General features: G+C 40.4%; 2 protein-coding genes across 6 annotated transcripts in view; both read right to left on the reverse strand.

Moving 5' to 3' along the window:
* Nucleotides 1–6,677, reverse strand: part of dapk1 (death-associated protein kinase 1) — a 49,224-nt gene extending 42,547 nt beyond the window's left edge. Inside the window, exons 1-2 of one of the 2 annotated variants that reach the window (XM_061816209.1) lie at nucleotides 6,505–6,677; nucleotides 5,839–5,935 (exon numbers count right to left, since the gene is read on the reverse strand). In XM_061816209.1, the coding sequence (XP_061672193.1) occupies nucleotides 5,839–5,900 (62 nt within the window). In that variant the 5' untranslated portion in view covers nucleotides 5,901–5,935; nucleotides 6,505–6,677. Of the gene's footprint in view, nucleotides 1–5,838; nucleotides 6,029–6,504 lie in introns of both variants that reach the window. The other variant, XM_061816208.1, reaches the window with a different exon arrangement.
* A 1,146-nt stretch (nucleotides 6,678–7,823) lies between these two features.
* Nucleotides 7,824–20,026, reverse strand: part of atp8b5a (ATPase phospholipid transporting 8B5a) — a 34,906-nt gene continuing 22,703 nt past the window's right edge. For all 4 annotated transcript variants that reach the window (XM_061816211.1, XM_061816210.1, XM_061816213.1 and 1 more), the window contains 10 exons: nucleotides 19,864–19,975; nucleotides 19,265–19,370; nucleotides 19,051–19,192; nucleotides 17,812–17,995; nucleotides 17,384–17,607; nucleotides 15,716–15,799; nucleotides 14,048–14,293; nucleotides 13,793–13,931; nucleotides 10,976–11,106; nucleotides 7,824–10,773 (listed from right to left, as the gene is read on the reverse strand). In XM_061816211.1, coding sequence (XP_061672195.1) covers nucleotides 10,444–10,773; nucleotides 10,976–11,106; nucleotides 13,793–13,931; nucleotides 14,048–14,293; nucleotides 15,716–15,799; nucleotides 17,384–17,607; nucleotides 17,812–17,995; nucleotides 19,051–19,192; nucleotides 19,265–19,370; nucleotides 19,864–19,975 — 1,698 coding nt within the window. In that variant the 3' untranslated portion in view covers nucleotides 7,824–10,443. The remainder of the gene's footprint in view (nucleotides 10,774–10,975; nucleotides 11,107–13,792; nucleotides 13,932–14,047; nucleotides 14,294–15,715; nucleotides 15,800–17,383; nucleotides 17,608–17,811; nucleotides 17,996–19,050; nucleotides 19,193–19,264; nucleotides 19,371–19,863; nucleotides 19,976–20,026) is intronic.

The raw sequence follows: 20,026 nt of genomic DNA on the forward strand, positions 1-20,026 counted from the left end.
ATAGAAAACTAAAATTTAAAACTCAGAAATGATCATTTCCAATTTCAACTGATAGTAGAACACGATATAAAATGGTATTTAAAATTCTTCATCAGTAAAAATTCTTGATCTGACAAACGTTATCGGAATAAAAGTTAAATGCACTGGTCTGTCAAGGAATAAACACGGTCTATTCTCGCAAGGTTTTGCAGATGCTGAAAGTTTACTTCAACATAATCGGAGTTAGTGGCAACAAGCTAGCGATACATTGGGACAAACATTCATGTCGGCAATTGTGACGTATTGTGTGTGTGTGTGTGTGTGTGTGTGAGGGGGGGGGCACGCACCACGGGACTGCCGTAATTAGGAGGCCGGAACGCGCCTTTATGTGCATCCGCTCGACGTATTTGCCACACCTGAATTAAGCGACGAGGTGGATGATAGTCGAACGTCTTTTTTTTTTGTTTTTGTTTTTTTTAAACGCTGTCACACTGCCTCGCAATCGACCCAATGAGCCGCCCTGGTGTAAGTGAATTTCCTTTGACATGGCTCATGATGGTGATGACTTTCGACGTAAATGCGCTCGCATTACGTGAAGCAGTTCTGAACATGCGCTTTCGTATTTGCTCAGTATGGTTAACTTACATTTCCTGTTTCCAGGTGAATACCGGTTGTTTTGGAGCAGGCTTGATTAGTTGACGTTTATGAAATAAACACGTAAATTAATGTCAAGACCACACAAAATAAGCAACGTCTTGAGAGAATGCGAGTGGCGTTACTGTTAGTAGCGTTAGTGTCTCAACATGGCTACGCTAGTGAAATCAAAACAACTAACTCAAACACATGTTCGTTCAATGTTGTCAACTAATAACCGGATTAATTTTAACAAATTTTTCCTCAATTTTCCAGAGCAATTTTCATGAAAATTTAAAAATCCGGAATTCTGGGAAAATCCGGAGGACTTTCATCACTGAATATTACAGAATCCACAAAATATTTACAATGATGGATAATGAATTATCATAAGATGTTGACCATTTGAATACAGTAACAGTGGGTGGCTTTATTAATTATTTAACTATTGTTCATTTAAAAAAGTGCGCAAGAAGATGCCTAAAGAATGGAGGGAAAAAAAGTGCTAGTTCCCATTTTCAAGAACAAAGGCGATTTGCAGAGCTGTGGGAACTATAGAGGAATAAAGTTGATGAGCCACACAATGAAGTTATGGGAAAGAGGACAGAAGTAAGCATCTGCAAGCAACAGTATGGTTTCATGTCTAGAAAAAGCAACACACATGCATTATTTGCCTTGAGGATGCTTGTGGAAAAATACAGAGAATGTCAAAAAGAGCTACATTGTGTCTTTGTGGATCTAGAGAAAGCCCATGACAGAGTACCACGATAGGAACTGTGGTACTTCATGCGTAAATCTGGTGTGGCAGACAAATATGTTAGAATAGTACAGGACATGATTGAGGACAGTAGAACAGTGGTGAGCTGTGCCAAAAGAATTTAAGGTGAAGGTGGGAGTTGCATCAGGGATCAGCTTTGAGCCCCTTCCTGTTTGCTGCGGTAATGGATAAGCTGACAGATGAGGTTCGACTAGAATCCCCTTGGACCATGATGTTCACAGATGACATTGATCTGCAGCGAAGGCACGGAGGAGGTTAGAAAGATGGAGGCATGCACTGGGAACGAAGAGGAATGAAGATTAGCCGAAGTAAAACAGAGTGAATGATAGGGGTGGAGGGGGAAGAGGAAGGCTCCAGGGAGAAGAGATAGCGAGGGTGGACGACTTCAAATACTTGAGGTCAACAATCCACAGCAATGGTGAGTGTGGTAAACAAGTGAAGAAATGGATCCAAGCAGGTTGGAACAGCTGGGGGAAGGTGTCTGGTATGTTTTGTGACAGAAGAGTCTCCGCTAGGATGAAGGGCAAAGTTTATAAAACAGTGGTGAGGCCGGCCACGATGTATGGATTAGAGCTGGTGGCACTGAAGAGACAACAGGAAACATAAATGGATGTGGCAGAAATTAAGACGTTGAGGTTCTCGCTAGGAGTGAGCAGATTGGATAGGATTAGAAATTAACTCATGAGAGGGACAGCCAAAGTTGGACGTTTTGGAGACAAGGTTGGAGAGAGCAGACTTAGATGGTTTGGACATGTCTAGAGGCGAGAGAGTGAGTATATTGGAAGAAGGGTGCTGAGGATGGAGCTCCCAGGTAAAAGAGCGAGAGGAAGACCAAAGAGAAGGTTGATGGATGTTGTGAGGAAAGACATGAGACAGTCACTGTGATTTGACGGGCACGTATGCGGCCGCGCGCCATCACACTCGCAAATCAGCACACTCAAGCACGAAAAATCACGTCTATAAAATTTGTTACGAGTAGAAATACATAGATATTGAAATATGTCGCTTACTTTGTGGAGTCTTGACCAATGTTCCCTTTAAACTGCGCCAGTGCGCAAATGCGCACCTGTCGCACATGAAAACCGATCCAGCACAGTGAACCACAGCCCGTCATCCTTTTTTTTTTTTAAAAAAACACGGACGCACACGTTGTCTAACAACAGCTGTTGCTCAGCCTACTTCTACTTCCTAGTTTACCTGACACCGCCCCCCTCTGCTCTTAAAGGGGTACACACCCGCAACTTTATCTGCGGGCATGACTGGTGGACCTCACTCGTAACTTTATATCTTGGGCATGACTGACCACACTCGTCGCACATTTTTCAAATGTGAGTCACTGATGAGGGCAGATGGGGTTAGAGAGGAAAATGCAGGAGATAAGCTAAGATGGAAAAAGATGAGACGCTGTGGCGAACCCTTACGGGACAAGCTGAAAGGAAAAGATGAAGAAAAAGTACTCATTAAAAACATGGTATATTTTACTTCAAAATACCCCAACACGATACTGGTACGACGTGCAACAAAAAGGTGGAGTCCAATTTTCGCTCAAAGTCAGATGGGAAATGCTCTCACACTCTGCAACCCTGAACAGGAAAAGTGTTATAGAAAATTGATTGATAAGAAAGGTCATGATAGGATGCGGGGATATGTTGTGTTACACACTGGACATCAGTAATTTCAAATGAGTGGCCCCCACAGTTGACGGCTGTTCCTTGGGCTGGTAGCAGGAAATACAAGTGGGGGAGGATGATTGACGGATCTGCCATGCAGACTCGGCCCCTCCATCCGCCCAGGCAAAATGGGTTTGAATGTAGGTCAGTTAGAGCATGTTTAGCAATTGACATCAATCACCTCTGCCATTAAAAAAGCATTTACTCAATATCGTTGATAGCCATTTTAAGGTTAATGTACTAGTATGCTCTTTTTGTCTTTGCTTCTAAGTTTTTTTCACATTATTCAATCTGAATTGACCCCTCCGTACAGGGCACTTAACCAGGCCTCCTGAAGTGACGTCACGCCACGTGCGCTGACGTCAGACAAACAATAAGGAAAAATATCGGCGCAGCAAGAAAGGAATAGAGCGAAACTGTCCGATTTACCAGCTGATTTCTCACTCGCATTCTTAGCTAACAGTGAAATATCGTTGAAAAGCAGACAGCAGGGTTCAAGTATTTCAGCGAGGGGTATTTCAATGGTATTTACATGCATATTGACGGAGAAACCATTGATTAGCGCGAGATCTTTCCAGAGTCAGAGGAAGACCGAGAAGCCACATAATATAATATATTATAACCCAAAGACGAATTCCTCATTGACAGTTTCCTATTTTCGTGTTAGATATCACACTTGTGTGCAGAATCTGTATATGTATCTGTATAGCCGTTTGTTAACCACCGTATGAAGGAAAAGAAGGCGAGGCTTGATTTACGAGTTGTTTGATTTTAGATGGATTCAGTTGATGATGCGGTCTTACACAAAGTTTGAGCCATCAAAGACATTTTTCGTACTGGGTCTTCGTTTTTGGAAAGGGTACGAATTGAACTCCACCAACTAGCCTTTCAGGATACCTGTCGTCACTATTATAAAGTCCGTGACTACACCTCTTAACCATATCTATTGTTAAAGAACCCAAATACGCGATAAAACGCCAAGAGAAGCTATACTGGACCATCCAGCTAGCGTTGACTGAGATTTGAGTCCGAGATTATGCAGATCTCTGGCCTCTGAGACATCCACGGAGGGGTCAATTATTATTTTAGTTCATAGTAAAGTAGTTCATTCATTTTTTAAACACCCTTTGTTAACAGCACTCCTCGTAGTCTATAATTAAAACAGTAATCTCAACATAAGATTAGATTAAAAAAATACCGGTACATGCAGAAAAATAAGGACAAGTGATGGGTCCAGCAAATCCGGTGCATCGGCATATGCGTCAAGCTCATTAGGCGAAAGTCCCGTGTCAGTCGCATACAAGAAGACCCGTGCCCAACACAGCTACTGGATTGGTCACGCGATAGTGTCAAAACATGTTGATCAGCAATCAACACATCTGCTTTCAGGCTAAACAGACAAGGAGAATCCAACTGTTGTGTGCTATTTCTGGATCCATATTTTCACTTTGTGTTGGTTTGTGGACGCAATAGTGCCGTCAAGAAAGAGGAGAGTTTCTGGAATCTGGGAGTATCTTCATTTGACAACGCCTTATAAAGGTTAATGATTCCCTTTTCCACTTCATCCTACTTTTCATTCAAGTTAATGATATTCTGAAAATCTCAATGAGGGCAGCAACTCCGCCCGTTCGCGAAATGCACATCATGGCAAGTAATATTGTAAACCTTAAAAGTGTCATCAGTCTATCGTTCCCAAAGCAAGAAATACGCATACGGCTAATAACCGAGTTCAGCATATCATATGGCTAATAACCAAGTTCAGCATTAAAAGGGATCCCACACACTTTCGTGCCAGTTCACACCCTGCTCCAATATTATTGGCTGCAGGACACAATTTACTGCACTATGATTTGCGCATGTATATTTGTGTACATGGGTAAAACAGAGTAGCATTCTTGAGATTCATTTGCCAAAAGGATAATTTCGTTCATTAGAGAGTGTTAATTTCGGCCCTTAGCTGTCAGAGATTTGTCATATGAATCTTATTTACCCAAAATAATAATTTAACTCAAGTTACATTTTTTTTTTAAAAAAAAAGGACAAACATGCTAGACTTTTCATCTTGGCATCATAGAGCTATTGTAGGGCTAAATTGTTCCACGACAATGTCAGACTCCAAAATGTTTTGTCGTTTTTGACAAAATATGTCAGGCCTTGATTAAATTTTTGCTCAGCAAACTTGAACCGTTTGATTTTACTTTGCGAGCATGCACTGTACTGCACTTGTAAACCAGAGGTTTCCAAAAATCTAACTGTTAATGGCATGGCAACAATGGGAGTGAGAAGTAGTTCAGTGGTTTGATATTCTTTGTTCCTCCTGTGGAATACACCTTTTAATATTACTGCAGTTTACTGAAATGTGGAGGTCTTTTCATTGGGTCTATATTAAAAGAATTATAATTCTCCCTGGCATTCAAGCCACACACCAGAAGTTTCAGAAACTTTGATTCTTTACATCCTATTAAAGTGAGCAACAAAAGTATGTTTATATGTAGTAGAATCATGTATGGTAATTTTATAATCGTGAAAAATCATTATAAACATTTTAGCTGCTGATTTTTGGAATGACCAAATTCTATTTATTTCAATGGGGAGAGATGATTTGACATACGTTTATTCTTTAGTTACGAGTGAAGTTACTTAACTAATTGACCACACTCAAGGCACCGCGGTATACATCATTTTTCCATTATCGCATCACATTTTTTTCCCAAACATTTAGCATGGCCTTTCGTAGGAGGAACAGGTGTAATGATTTTAAGTGAAAGTGTGACTCACCTGCCCAGTTCTTCTCCGATCTCATAAAACTCCTCGACATTCTCCTGCTTGAAAATTGTCATGTTGCGTGTGCACTTGGAGGAGCGTTGGATGTTTCCTGGAGGGGAGAGAGGAAGAGCGGGGGCTCGTCACAGCTGCACGCCGCTCAGCGCACTCTCGTCGCCGGCTACCGCTTTCCCCATCCTCGAGTCTGGATAGGAACGACGGGCGTAAATCAAATATAGCGGTTCCTGTCATGAACGTCACGACTCTCAACAAAAACAAGTCTCTTAAAAAAAAACGTTTTTATGGGGTGGGTCGTAAGGTGGTGACTGCTGATATATGGCCGAAAAAGGCAACACATGATCGGCTACGTCTGGTACACACCCCGCTTCAGCTTGCAGTAGCCATGGGAGACCTGAGCTGCGGTGCTCCCTATCTACTCCCCCCTCTATTTCCCCCACAGCAGTTCGCTTAATGCATTTTAATGAAATAATGCCCTAAAGTACTAATTTAACCTCGATTTTTTTCTTAAATTTAACCCCAAAATGGACGGGCGTAGCTCTCGGTTGGCCGGACACGACGCTATCAGGTGCACTTCGAGTTAAAAAAAAAAAAAAAATGATTTTTTTTTTTTTTTTTAAAGACAGGAGTGGTGGGAACGGAGGATGGGACGGAATGTCTTACCCCGGAGCCGAGTCCAGGCGACGGTTCGTGGGGCTTTCACCTAGAGCCTGTTCCGGCTGTCGGTCGTCGGCTCCCGGAGGACGACAAAACGTCGCCGTGGACGACTGGGCCGTGGGAGGAAATCAACGTTCACAATGCAAAAGGCAGTCGGCGACCAGCGTTGCGTTCAAATACTGGTGGGGAAATTAATAACTCCGTAGTAGCGAGCCTAAGCAAAACGAGAATAATTTAAGATTGACCATAAAAATAATCGAATTTACCAGTATTAACGTTTTTAAAGATGGACATGTTCCTCCAGTTGTATGTTCAACAGCAAAACGATTATTTTAATGGCAAAATGGTGAATTCACGAGTTTTTCGTGTGCCACGAAGGCACCTCCAGTCATTTTCCAAAAACTCAGACAACAGGAAGAGAAGACACTGACCGGACAATTGGTTAGGTACACCTATTACAGTTTAAACTAATATTAGTATACGTTATGATTTTATAGAACTCTGAATATGAGTTCGTGCTTTAATTGTAGATTATGGTATGGTTTGAAAGGGACATTTCACTTTGTAAAGATGACAAAATAACACATCACCTTTTTCAACATGTATTTAGCATTTTATTGCAGTTCTTGGTATAAAAGACATACAACAGAAAACATCAAGGGTCAAATATTGCTCATGAAGTACACAGTAATGCAGATATAAAAATCTAACTATCACCACGGCTGTGTGGATAGTGAGTCGAAGGCACGGATAAATTGTATGATAGATCTATGAGGAATGTGTTATGTAGTCAGTACATGTATGTTTGCAGTGTTGCTTCATGTTGATTAACCAGGATCGCGGAACCTGGATATAACGGACTAAAAGGGGTGGGCCATTCTCCGTTATAGCAGATTCTGTTACATTGAAGCCCATTCCTTGGTGACCATATGCACCCATATTACTTAACAGCACAATTTTTTCCCCATGACCTTAAATACCTTGTATATTATAAATTTACAGTAAATATTTTTAAAATGCATGACAGAAGTTTTACATTTTATTCAAACCATGACAATGTGCTTAGTCATGGTGAACTCGGTGACTTCCACTACTCATAGGCAAGTAGCTTTCATGAACCACAATGAAATAGTGTGCTTCCGAGTTCTTTATCCATTGGCATAGATTAATGGCTTGACAATAAAAAAAAAAAAAAACTGTACCAAAAATAGTATATTGCAGACTCAAGGGACTTGCTTTAAATTCTACAGAGGTAACCACCACCATGCAGGCTTCTCTGCACAGCCCTCTTTGCATAAAAGACACTAGATATAATATTCGTCCGCCACATTAGTGTGCCACATTTAACCTGGCCACCACATACGAAAAGGAGGCAGGTGTTCTGGATTTGGATCTGGCAATATTGTACATCCATGACCCAGAAATATGTCAATCCCATTCACTGCCAGCATTTGTGATAGTGTGCCGGTAAACAATTGTTGTTACAATTTTGGAACTAACAGCTTGTCAATGGCCATTTAAATAAATTTTTGGACATACTATTCCATCTTAAAAGTACAGTACATTTGATTCTATAAGGGCGCGTTATATAGAGATTCCACTGTATAAACAAGTTGAGATTGGCACCATAATCAATTAATCGATTATTAATGTGTGGATTAATCCTGTCTCGGAGCAATGGGGGCAAATAGGAGTCGTGCGTTTCTAAGACACAGGCAGCACAGGTGCTGCTGAGTAACTGTTGACAAGTTCCCTGACAAAGAAAATCTCAAACGCAAGATATCCTGCCCAAATAAATGCTGGCCCGGAAACAAGAGAATTTTTGTAAACTTAGAATTTCTATTCTCATTTGTGTTTTGAGTCAGTTATTTTTGCAAATGTACAGTTTTATTTAATTTCAATTTTAATTGGGAAATTACAACAACCCTCTTTTTTGTAAAACTACATTCACCTGTTTAATTTTTTGTAAAATCATGCCTTATAAAATTTGGACGTTTTTTTGTAGTATCCACTTTAATAAACGTGATATAACGTAGTGTAAATCTGGTAAAATGAGGAATATTTTTGTAGTATTAACAATTTCTTTGCATAGTATTGCTTTGTGTTTTATGTTTAATCTTTATTATGTAAAGCATTTTTGACAACTGTAGTTTTTTTAAGTGCTCTATAAATAAATGTGAATTGAGTTGTTTTTAAAAACATCTCACTTGTTTGACAAAATTCTGACTTTATTCCAATTATATCACAACCTAGTTCTGGTAAAATTGACTTTTCCCTCATAATAACATGACTTTATTTTAGTATAAAATATTACTTATTTCCTGTCAAATGCTCATCCCTAATGCAATTTTTTTAAGCAGTCACTTCAGCTACAAATCCTTAAACGTGTGACGCTAATTTTCAATAAAATTCCCTTTTAGATGATGGAAAAAACATTCTTTGTAAGAATAATTTCAACCATTGAACAATAGATGAGATATAACCCATTACGATGACAGGTTGTAAAAGTTGGTTTAAATGTAGGTTGGTGGGATCAAAATAGTGATCACTGCTAAGTGCTGTCCTGCACTTAGTTTTGCTTCGTCTTCATAAGCATGTGCATAAAAACGTGTAGAAAAGTATAAAATGCTTGTAAGGGAACATGGTTTTGCTGGTGTCCTTCCCTAAAAGCAGGGCTGGTGAACCTTTCAAGTTTTACTTGGTGCATGGAATCCGTAAGGCAGGTCTACAGTTTTTTGAGTAGCCAAAAAAAGTCACAAGAAACCAATGTCTGCAAAGAAAGAAAATCTGCCATTCTGGTACGAAGCAATCATATTCGGTTCATTTTGAACATTTTTCAGGCATCCTTTATAGTCAAACCTGACTTACCAAAATATTTTTGAAAATCCAGCCCCTGAAGCCAGTTTCCCTTGGGAACATTTAAAATTGTAGCTAACTGTCATGCTCCTGGCATCCTCCCCAGGCTGGGCGTGGCCAGCCAATTAGTCGGCACACACCCGCACCTTGTTTCAGCTGATTCCACCCGGTACTTATAGGACCCGGTGACGACTGGTCTGCCGCCAGATCGTTGAGGTTCATGCCCTGTTCGAGCACTCCCGTATTCCTGATTGTCACCCCGTGTGTACCGACCTCCGCCTGTACCCCCGACTGACCCTGTAAGCCTTACACTTTTGCCTGCTTTGATCGTTCTCCTGTGTACCGACTCCTGCCTGCCCGCTGATCTGCTCTCTACGCCCAACGTCCCAACTACCGCTGCTGCTCCTGACTGCCTGCCCGATCCCCGACCATTGACTAATAAACGTTTTTCCCGAATTACCTCTGGGTCTCCCGTGTCCTCCTGCATTTGGGTCCTACCTCTGTTCTGATGGGTCGTGACAGTAAGAGTATCGCCCCAAAAAAGTCTCAAGCGCACACGACCCTAGTGGCCATTTTAGGGTGATATCAGCTATTTTTAGATTTTTTCTTTTAAAGCTATTTTGTCAGATTAGGTAACAACAGGAACTTTGGCAGACATGCCTATCATGAGCAAAGCCTCAGAAAAGTTTCAAGAAACCATGCCTGAAAAGAGAAAGGAAGTCAGTGATTTTAGTTTGAACCCGCCTTTACAGGGGACTTTTGGCCTTTCTAGGAAGTCTTTCAAATACAAAGTGCTTGTGATGCTGTCGCTTGCAATCACATTTCATCCATCTATTCTTGACAGATGGGTGACACTAAATAGAACTCTTTAGTAGGCGGAGCATGGCAGTCACGATTGAGGATTCCCCACAAAACAACCACTCTTGACAAAATGCCCTGTATGTGTGTCGGTTCCTCATCCCTACCTTTAACATTTGCACTTGAATGGAAACATTTTGTAAACATAAAGACGCTTTATCCTCTTTTCTTTGCCACAAAAAAGAAGATATTTCTTTGTCTTAAATGTCTTTGGTGTTCAGCTCACAGTGGTCAAAGAGTGGCGTCGCTGATGGTCCTGTACATTTGCAGCGAGGTCGCCTCCACCTCCTGAGCCTTGACATTCTGGGCACGCCCCGTGGGACTGTACCCGGCCGAGCGGCCGATGGGGCTGAAGCCTGCGGCGGCACGTCCTGCGGTGACGAAAGCTGAGGACCGGGGCGGGGCGGGTCGGCGTAGGAAGCGGCCCGATGTCACCAGGTCGCCGTAGCCCTGAGCGTGAGAGAAAGCATAGCCGGAACGCCGAGAGCTGGTGCGGCGGATTCTGGTGCGGCGTGGAGGCGGGGGAGGTGACGATTTGGCCTGACGGACCTTGAACATGACCTGGAAACAAAGTTGGATACTAATACTGGATATTTGATCAGTGGGTCTGTTTTAAGCCACATCATTAATCTTCTTCTTGTGTTACAATTTATACAGAATAACAAAAATAACGTACTGAAACTGTTGCGTGTCAACCAGCTCAACACAACTTATCTTTACATGCATAACATCTAAAGTCAATTTAGCGGGTACATAATTTTACCTTGTCATTGATAGTGGGGCGGAGCACAATTGACATGAATCGATAGGTGACCACAGGAAGGATGCACAAAATGGAGGTGAGCATGATGGTCAACCAGACATTGAGCTGGCTCAGGGAGTTCCTCGCTGTGCCTGGACAGATTGCAACAGCAACATGTTTCAATGTAATTTCACATTTTAAACTTGAATCATGTTTCAAACACTACAGTGGAATGTTATAAAAAGTCTGATTGTGTATAGTTTTACATAAAACTGTTGGAAGTACTCTTTTACACATCCAATAACAAATGTTTGTTCAAATTTGGCCTGTTAAAAAAATATTTGTTGGAAAAAAAATCCTTTACCTCCATGAAGTCTCAAAGTGTTCTTGGATAATGATGTTTTTTTGAAATTTTGCCCATAAGTAGTATTGTTTTAATCTTTAAAATTAACTTGTGGTATTTTATAGTATTATGTATTAATACATACTATTTGTAATAAATTCTTATAATTTCACCAAAATTGAATGGGAAAATCCCTTTTGAGCATGAAGCCCAAATATGAATTTAGACATAAATGTAAGTGTTCCATAATGATATTTGAATGGAAATATTTTAAAATAGTATGATGTAACATTGTATATTACAGTATATTTATAGATTTGCACCTAAATATATGGGGGTAAAAGTTGGAAAATAGCATATACACAAATTTTTCATCTAATTTGAACTATATATATATATATACACACACACACAGCAAATGAAATTAGTATTTAACACATCACCATTTTTCTCAATAAATGAAATTCCAACAGTGCTATTGGTCTGAAAATTTCACCAGATGTTGGTAACAACCCGAGTAATCCATACATACAAAGAAAGAACAACATATTAGCTCAGTAGTTACGTTATCTTTAAATTGTGAAATCACACAAAAGTATTGAACATAAAGATAGGGATGGGCAAAAAGGTATGAATGGCCAAGACAACACCTAAACTATATCACAAAAAGGTTTGAAAGGCCAAAAAAACACCTAAAATATATCAATAATCAAACCGCAATCTAGCCTTCTGTCAGTACAAATGAATATCAGCTGGTTCAGTTCTAATTGATGGCCTACAAAAAGGTCACATTGCCCAGGTGTGACTTAAGATATCTGATGATGGGTTAGAGAAGACACCTCCAAAACTATCATTATGTAATTATGGCAAAACATAAATCGAGGGCATTGGATACAGGTGCATATCTAAGATTTTGAATGGTTCCTTTGAACATGGTGTAGTGGTACACATGCCTGACTTTAGTGTAGGCAGCGTGGGATCAATTCCCCCTCAGTGATGGTGTCAATATCTGCCCTGCGGCTAAATGGCGACCAGTTCAGGGTGTAGTCTGCCTTTCGCCTGAAGCTGGCTGGGATAGGCTCCGGCTCCCTCGTGACCCTTGTAAGGATAAGTGGCTTGGAGAATGGATGGATGGATGAACATTGCTGTGGCCATAATACACACAATAATTAGAAAGCCAATTATACCACCATAAATGTGCCTCAATCACGTGCTCCTCACAGCATTGCTGACAGAAGAGTGGAAAGAATAATCAGAAGAGCTGTCTAAGAGTCAAGGACCACCTGTGGAGATCTTCAAAAATCCTCTACCTGGCATTAGCATGTACTCTTGTCACAAGGGGCAGCAAGTTGAGGACTGATTAGCACATCTGCCTCACAGTTCTGAGGACCCGGATTCAAATCCCAGCTCTGACTATGTGGAGTTTGGTTTTCCCCTTGCCTGCATGGGTTTTCTCCGAGTACTCCAGTTTCCACTCACATCCCAAAAACATGCATGTTAGGTTAACTGCAGGCTCTAAATTGTCCTAAGTGTTAAAAGTGAGTGTGAATGGTTGTTTGTTTGTACGTGCCTTGCGATTACCAACCAGTTTAGGGTGTACCCTCTTGCCCAAATATAGATGGGATAGGCTCCAAGACCCTCGTGAGGGTAAGCAGTACAGAAAATGGATGGATGGATGTTGTCACAAGGAACACGTTGAGTGATGTACTCCGGCACCACGGCCTCGATGCACGCTCATTACGCAAGTCCCAACCAAGTTTGCCGAACAGTATTTGAACAAGCCAGTTAAATACTGACAGAATATAGCTAATCTGGTCGGATGAGGGATAAATTGAATGTATTTGGATGCCAAAATACACACAAATTGGATTAGAAATTGCACTCCACATCAGCCTAACAACACCATTCCAATAGTGAAGTTCGGAAACGGGAACATGATGGTATGGGGGTGGTTTTCAACAAATGGTACTGGTAAACTTCACATGATCAAAGGAAGGATGAATGGGCAAATGTACAGAAACATACTTGACTAAAGTCTACTGACATCTACGAGGATGATGAAAACCAACAACGGTGGACATTTAAGCAGGATAATGATCCAAAAGACATTGCCAAGGAAACTCAAATGGTTTCAAAGAAAAATTAAGATGATCGAAAGGCCAAGCCAATCACCTGACTTGAGTCCAATCATGGAAAGAACTGACAGTCAAGGTCTGTAAAAGAAGCCCACAGAACCTTCAAGATTGCTTTGCGGAATGGGCCAAAAATCACACCATGCAACTAGTTTCTCTATACAGGTGGTGTCTTGAAGTAGTCAATGCAAAAAAAAGGCTTGAGTACAAAGTATTAAATAAAATACCAGTTGGCGAATTCAATACTTTTTCTTGTGATTGTGATTTCAAATTCTTATAAACAACTTGATTTCTGATGTAATTTGTTCTGCTTTCTAGCAGTTCCCAATACACACACACACACACACACCATTTGCGGCATACCTATGAAGGAGAAGGCTGAGGGCACCACAAGGAACAGGCCATTACTGTACATGGTGAAGGTGACAAGAAAGTACATGACCAGGCTCCCCACAACAAAGATGATGTTGACTGCTGTCCAGTAAGACATCTCCAAACCCAGCTACACGCACACACACACACACACACACACACACACACACACACACACACACACACACACACGAGGTAAGAAGCATAATCATCACAACAAAGAAGGTCAAAGCCTCAGGAGAATACCTGGATGGTGACGGCAAACAACAAGCAGGTCTGCGTGAGGACAGCGAAGGACTGATAGTCAGCCACGTCCCTGCCGTCATAACGCGCCGCCTGGCTGACTGCAGCGTATGGGATGAAGAAGAGCACCAGGGAACTGTAGCAGCTGTGCAAGGCACACTTGAAGAAGGCCGTCTTGCTGAAGTACAGGTTGAGCTGGCCTGGTACGTACAGCTGGGGGTGTTGGAAGCTCCACGCATCATTCACGTCCTTTAACCACCAAGTAGAGCACAATTTGAAGGTACCATATTTTACCAAAGCAACTTTATCCTAGTATTTAAGATGTTTTATGGCCTCTCTGGTGCCTCAGTGGACATGTGACATTATGAATTGAAATCATCCTCACATTCCTCAGTTACAGACGCTTTTTTTCAGAGAGGCCTTCGGTCAGGTCATTTGCATTCCTCTCCCTTATCTAGATCACTAGCGAAGATCTAACCTAGCGGTCATTTCCAATCAAGCACTGTCATATAAACAAACATGTGCTTTTACAAGTAGTGAGGGCTGGGTCTTCTACACGGAGGCAACCAATCAGATGAATGGGTGCAGTCTTAATTGAATACGGACAAAGTGGATCCAAAACTGATTCAAATAGAGATATGTGTCAGAGGAGCCTTTTCTTGACACTCGTACAACAAAACCAATATGGGCCCTTTTATTTGATTACTCTACTTTTGAGTGAGGCGACTTGTACATTTTTCTTAATATGAGATGTCCTTTGGCATATTTTTGTCCTGAGTTGCGAGCAAGAATTTGAGTTAAAAGCCTTACATCAAGACAACCGACAAACAGCAGATTGTGAAGTGCCTGCTTCAATATTTTTGTCACTTCTAGTTGAAGTTTACTGTAAAACTAAAAATGCATTGTGCATTTGTGCAAAGCATAACTTTAAAATGCTGTAATTATAATGCACATCATGAGAATTGCCACAGAGGGGCTAACGAAACTAGCATTCATATTCCAGTAGTTATAAACCTGTAGACATCATTGGAACACAAATGGGAGTAAGGAATGAATATGGAGAGTACAAAAATACACACAGGAATGTAATTTTTAATCTTTTTGAAAAAAAAAAAAAAAATATTACAGCAGTTGATCTTAGCTGTGCCAGACTTCTACTTTGAAAATCGAAATGAACTGTACAGTATGTCATTGTATTATACAGCCCCCTGGTGGCTAAGGCACAAATAGCACAAGGAGCAGAATATGATGCACTTTTCCTTTTAGCTTGTCTCATTAGGCTTCAGAAACTTTTTAATTGTCTTTTTGAAGTAAAAGAACTTAGTGCGTTATTTTTCTCATTAAAACACACGTTACAAACATTTTTGTTTTTATCTCTTAGTAAGCCGGAAAGGATTAAAAACCCTTCTATTCCTTTCAATTAAAAAGATGAATTGAGATACAACTGTCATGAGTAATAATGCTTTACCTTTCCATGTTATGGTCATGTTTGGGGAATTTAATGCACAGAAATAGGAGAAAGGAGGGTGACATATTAAAATAATTTGGCACATCATCCCTGAAAAACCATCTCAGTCAGGGACATTCAAGACATAATGTAATTGAATGGAATGGTAAGGGCACAAATTAAACAATTAAACAAAACAACCAGGCAATTAATAAAATGCATACCTGATCAAAGAGGCTCATTCCCAGCACAGGTAGTGCTGTGTAAACCAGGTTGTACAGTGTTATAAACCATTCATCATACACCGTCTGGAAGGAGAAAAGCGGCAAGACATTTTCATTTTTAAGATATTAAATCTAAGACAATAAGATTTAATTACAATAAAAACTAATAATAAATTAACACTGCCAGTAAAAATAAAAACAAGTAAATGAAAATAAAAATAAAAAAACAAGGAAAAAGTCAGCATATTTACTGTACGCTAAAAATGTTAAAATGAGAAAACTTTAAACAGAATTTCCAATGTCAAGTACTGTACTTAAAAAGCTAAAGAATACACTTGAAATGTAAAAGTAAAAAAGATAAACCAAACAAATCAGAAATTTTACATGTACTTTTAAAATTAAGGACAAAAGGTTCTATCTTGGTCTCATCAGATCAGAGAATCTCATTTCTCGCCATCCTGGAATCATGTTTTTTTTCTTTCAGCAAACTCCATGTGAGCTTTCATGTGTTTAACACTGAGAGGCTTCTGTCATGCACTGGGAACTGTAAGATCCTAAGCTCACAAGTGTGTGGCTTTCCTAATCAAATCAGTACAATCAAACAAAGCTGAATTCCAATGGTGTATAACTGTCTCAATGATGATCACAAGAAATGGACAGCCCCCAAGTTAAATATGGAGTAAGATGATTTCAAGATGAAAGTGGGGTAATGGAAACACTGTCCTTAAAGAAAACAATCAGGTTCCAGGGATAAAAAGATTAAAACCTTCCACGCCTAACATAGAGATGAAAGTGGACGTTCATGAAAATTCCTTAAAATACAAATGTGAGTATGAGGGGAATCCCCGGGAAATTTTGGAAAAAAATGGATGGCTGTGGTGCATTCTGGCGATATCTGTGAACAAAATTCAGACAAAAATTTAAAGTAAAATTTCTAAGTCCTGACCCAAAAAAAAAAAAAAAAAAAATTGGGGAGATGTTCCCCAAGGGCCAAGCCCAGAAGCACCACGGAACTGCCGTAAATAGGAGGCCGGCCTGCGCGCCTTGATGTGGATGCGCTCGAGGTATTGGCCACACCTGAATCAAGCAACTAGGTGGTGGTGATAGTCTGTTTTTTTGTTTTTTTTTTATGCCGTTACACTGCCTCGCGATCTACGCAATGAGGACCCCTGGTGTAACTGAATTTCCTTTGACATGGCTCATGATGTTGATGACTTTGAATATAAATGCGCTCGCAGTGCGTGAAGCAGTTCTGAACATGCGCTTTCGTACATGCTCTGTACATGCTCAATACGGTTAACTTGGATTTTCTGTTTCCGGATGAATACCCAGGCTTGGTTGGCTAATAACGTTGATGAAATAAACACGTAAATTAATGTCAAGACCACACAAAATAAGCGACGTCTTGAGAGAATGCGAGAGGAGGGGCGTTACTGTTACAAAACAACGAACTCAAACGCATGTTTGTTCAATGTTGTCAAGTAATATCCGGATTAATTTTAGGCAATTTTCCCTCAATTTTCCGGAGCTATTTTTGTGAAAATTTAAAAATCCGGAATTCCGGGAAAATCCAGAGGACTTTCATCACTGCTAACACTTGGTTGAATAGATAGAGCCATCACCCTGTTGGATGACTTGTGAAGCACAATCCGTTGGCCATGGGCTCACCTGTGCGGAGAAGCCGCAGAAGAAGGCGTACCAGAAGTGGACAAAAGTGAAGGTGAAGTTCTTGTAGAAGAAGTACCGAAGAAACTTGCACATGCGCAGGTAGGACCAGCGGCCGTGCACCAGCAGGAGACGCTGCAGGAAGCGGAACTGGGCAAAGGAGTAGTCGCTGGACAGCACCGCCTGCATGCCCTCCTGGCCCGAGATGCCCACGCCTATGTGCGCCACTGGAGGGACACATACAGTAGATACCAAATTAGTACTACTATTGTCCATTACAAGGTTTTAATGTTGCTAAAAGCGATTCTAAAAATAGAATCGGGAGAGAAAAAAAACTAAGTTTTTTAAAAAAATCACAAAAATAAGAAACCCTCACTCAATAAAAAAAAGTCATTTTAAAGAAAATAATATTAAACTAAGATTGACATTACCTTTGATCATGCTCACGTCATTGGCGCCGTCGCCAATGGCCAGTGTGACGGCATGCTTGTGCATCTTGACCAGCTCTACTACCTGCGCTTTCTGCAGTGGCGTAACACGACAGCATATCACTGCCTTGCACATGCATGCCGTGCGCAGGAATTCACACTCCACAGTGCTGTCTAACGCGTATGCCTGCCACAACAATCAAACAAACACCAACGATGCCATAATTAAAAGCTCACTAAAAGCAATACAACTTAGAGCAAAGGTTATTCTTTTATTATTTAAAGAGGCGTTGATTTCTTTTGTCACATTAGGTTTACTGATGATTCCAAATTGTCTGTATCATGTATGTTAGCTTTTTTTGAAGACTCAATGGCCTTGAGGGTTCCAAAAATGATGTTTCCTTTCTCAATTGCTATGATGTTTATTTAAAAACATTCTTTGACTTTATTAATGATGTCTTGAATTTTTTTAAAAAAAATAAATAAATTTTCTATGTGCCCAGTGATTGTTTGAAGACCATTTCAGGGTGTATCCCGCCTATCGCCCAAAGATAGCTGGGATAGGCTCCAGTACACCCATGACCCTTGCTAAAAAAGTAGGAGACAGGGTACACCTTGAACTGGCTGCCAGCCAATCGCGGGGAACATACAGACAAACAGCCGCGTTCAGAATCACACCTCCGGGCAATTTAGAGTATCCACTTAATGTTACATGTTTTTGGGATGTGGGAGGAAACCAGGGTGCCTGGAGATAACCCAGGCAGGCACTGGGAGAACATGCAAACTCCACACAGGGTGGGCTGGTGTTGAACCTGGGTCCTCAGAACTGTGAGGCCAATGCTTTACAGCTTATCCACCGTGCTGCCGAGGAAAAAATACTGTATATTGTAGCTATATTCAAGTCTAAATTCCAATTATACTGAAAAAAATAGCTATCGTGAAGACTAAATCATACAGTATATATTTACAAAAAACATACTTTAGCTTAATTGAAGATTAACTCATTGAGTCATAAAATGATTAGTTCAAGTAACTTTAGCATAAAGCTAAAATTTCTGCATTATCTTTCTGTTTAGCTTTAAACCACTGTACTGAACATCATGCATCAAACATGTTGGAAGTATCTACTGAACCTCAAGTAGGACCATGAAAGTAAACTTTTTGAGGGTTAACATAGCAGACAACAAGGGTGGCGAAATGCTTATTTAAAAAAAAAAAGGCATAAAAGTTCATGCCGTGTACCAGACTGGGTCCGTTGATGATTAAGCCATATTCGCCGTTCACCGGTTCATCTGTGACGCCCTTTGTGGTTTTACCCAGAGGCCTCTCTGGCAAAAACACATAATCTTCAGAGGCTGATGGTTTCATGGTAGTGCATGCGTTTCTGCCACATGTAAAAGGAGAAATTGTCAAAAAAGAATAATGAAACACAGAGGATGAAAACAGCGACAGCTACCTCAACTCCTGTCTGACCTCCTCTGGTGAGTTGCCAGAAATGACAAAGACGTCATTCATCTCCTCACGCAGCAGGTTGCACGAGTAGCCGATGTTTTCCGCCGTTTCTGCAATTTAAACTTTTTTTTAAAAAAATTTAAAATCAAAAATATCGCCCAAGTATTTCAACAAGTGGTTGAAGTAGTTATTTTTAAATGTGCACATTCATCAAAATATGGCCTTAGCTAACGAGGCCAATAATAATGGCCAAATAGAGTAGTTGAGTGACTCCAGGTTTATTGTGAGGATTATAAAAATTATTGTACATTTACACAAATGTTTTTTAATAAACTAAAAATCCAACAAATACAACCAATAAAAGAAACTGCACCTAAAGTCGTAACAAAAACAATATAAAAATCACCTTTTTATACTTGGACAAAATCTTTTCAAAGTGTAATTAATTGATTATTGATGAAAACAAAAATATATAAAAGTTTTAAATGGCCTATCAAAACATTTGAGCTCCCTCAGCCTTGTATTACTTATGGGTATTTTTTTTGTTTGTTTGCCCACAAGACGCTCTCTGCATTTAAAACAATGTAAATTAAGAATTAAGACCTTGTTTGTCACCGGTAAGAACCCAGATTTTGATGTCTGCTTTGGACAGCTGCTCAATGGTCTGTGGAACTCCATCCTGCAGCTTGTCTTCTATTGCAGTTGCCCCCAGCAACTGGATGCAAATGCGTAAAAGCTTTCATTCAATGCGATGTTCAAGCGACGT

The sequence above is a fragment of the Syngnathoides biaculeatus genome, chromosome 4 (genome assembly GCF_019802595.1).
Source record: "Syngnathoides biaculeatus isolate LvHL_M chromosome 4, ASM1980259v1, whole genome shotgun sequence".
Lineage (NCBI taxonomy): Eukaryota > Metazoa > Chordata > Actinopteri > Syngnathiformes > Syngnathidae > Syngnathoides > Syngnathoides biaculeatus.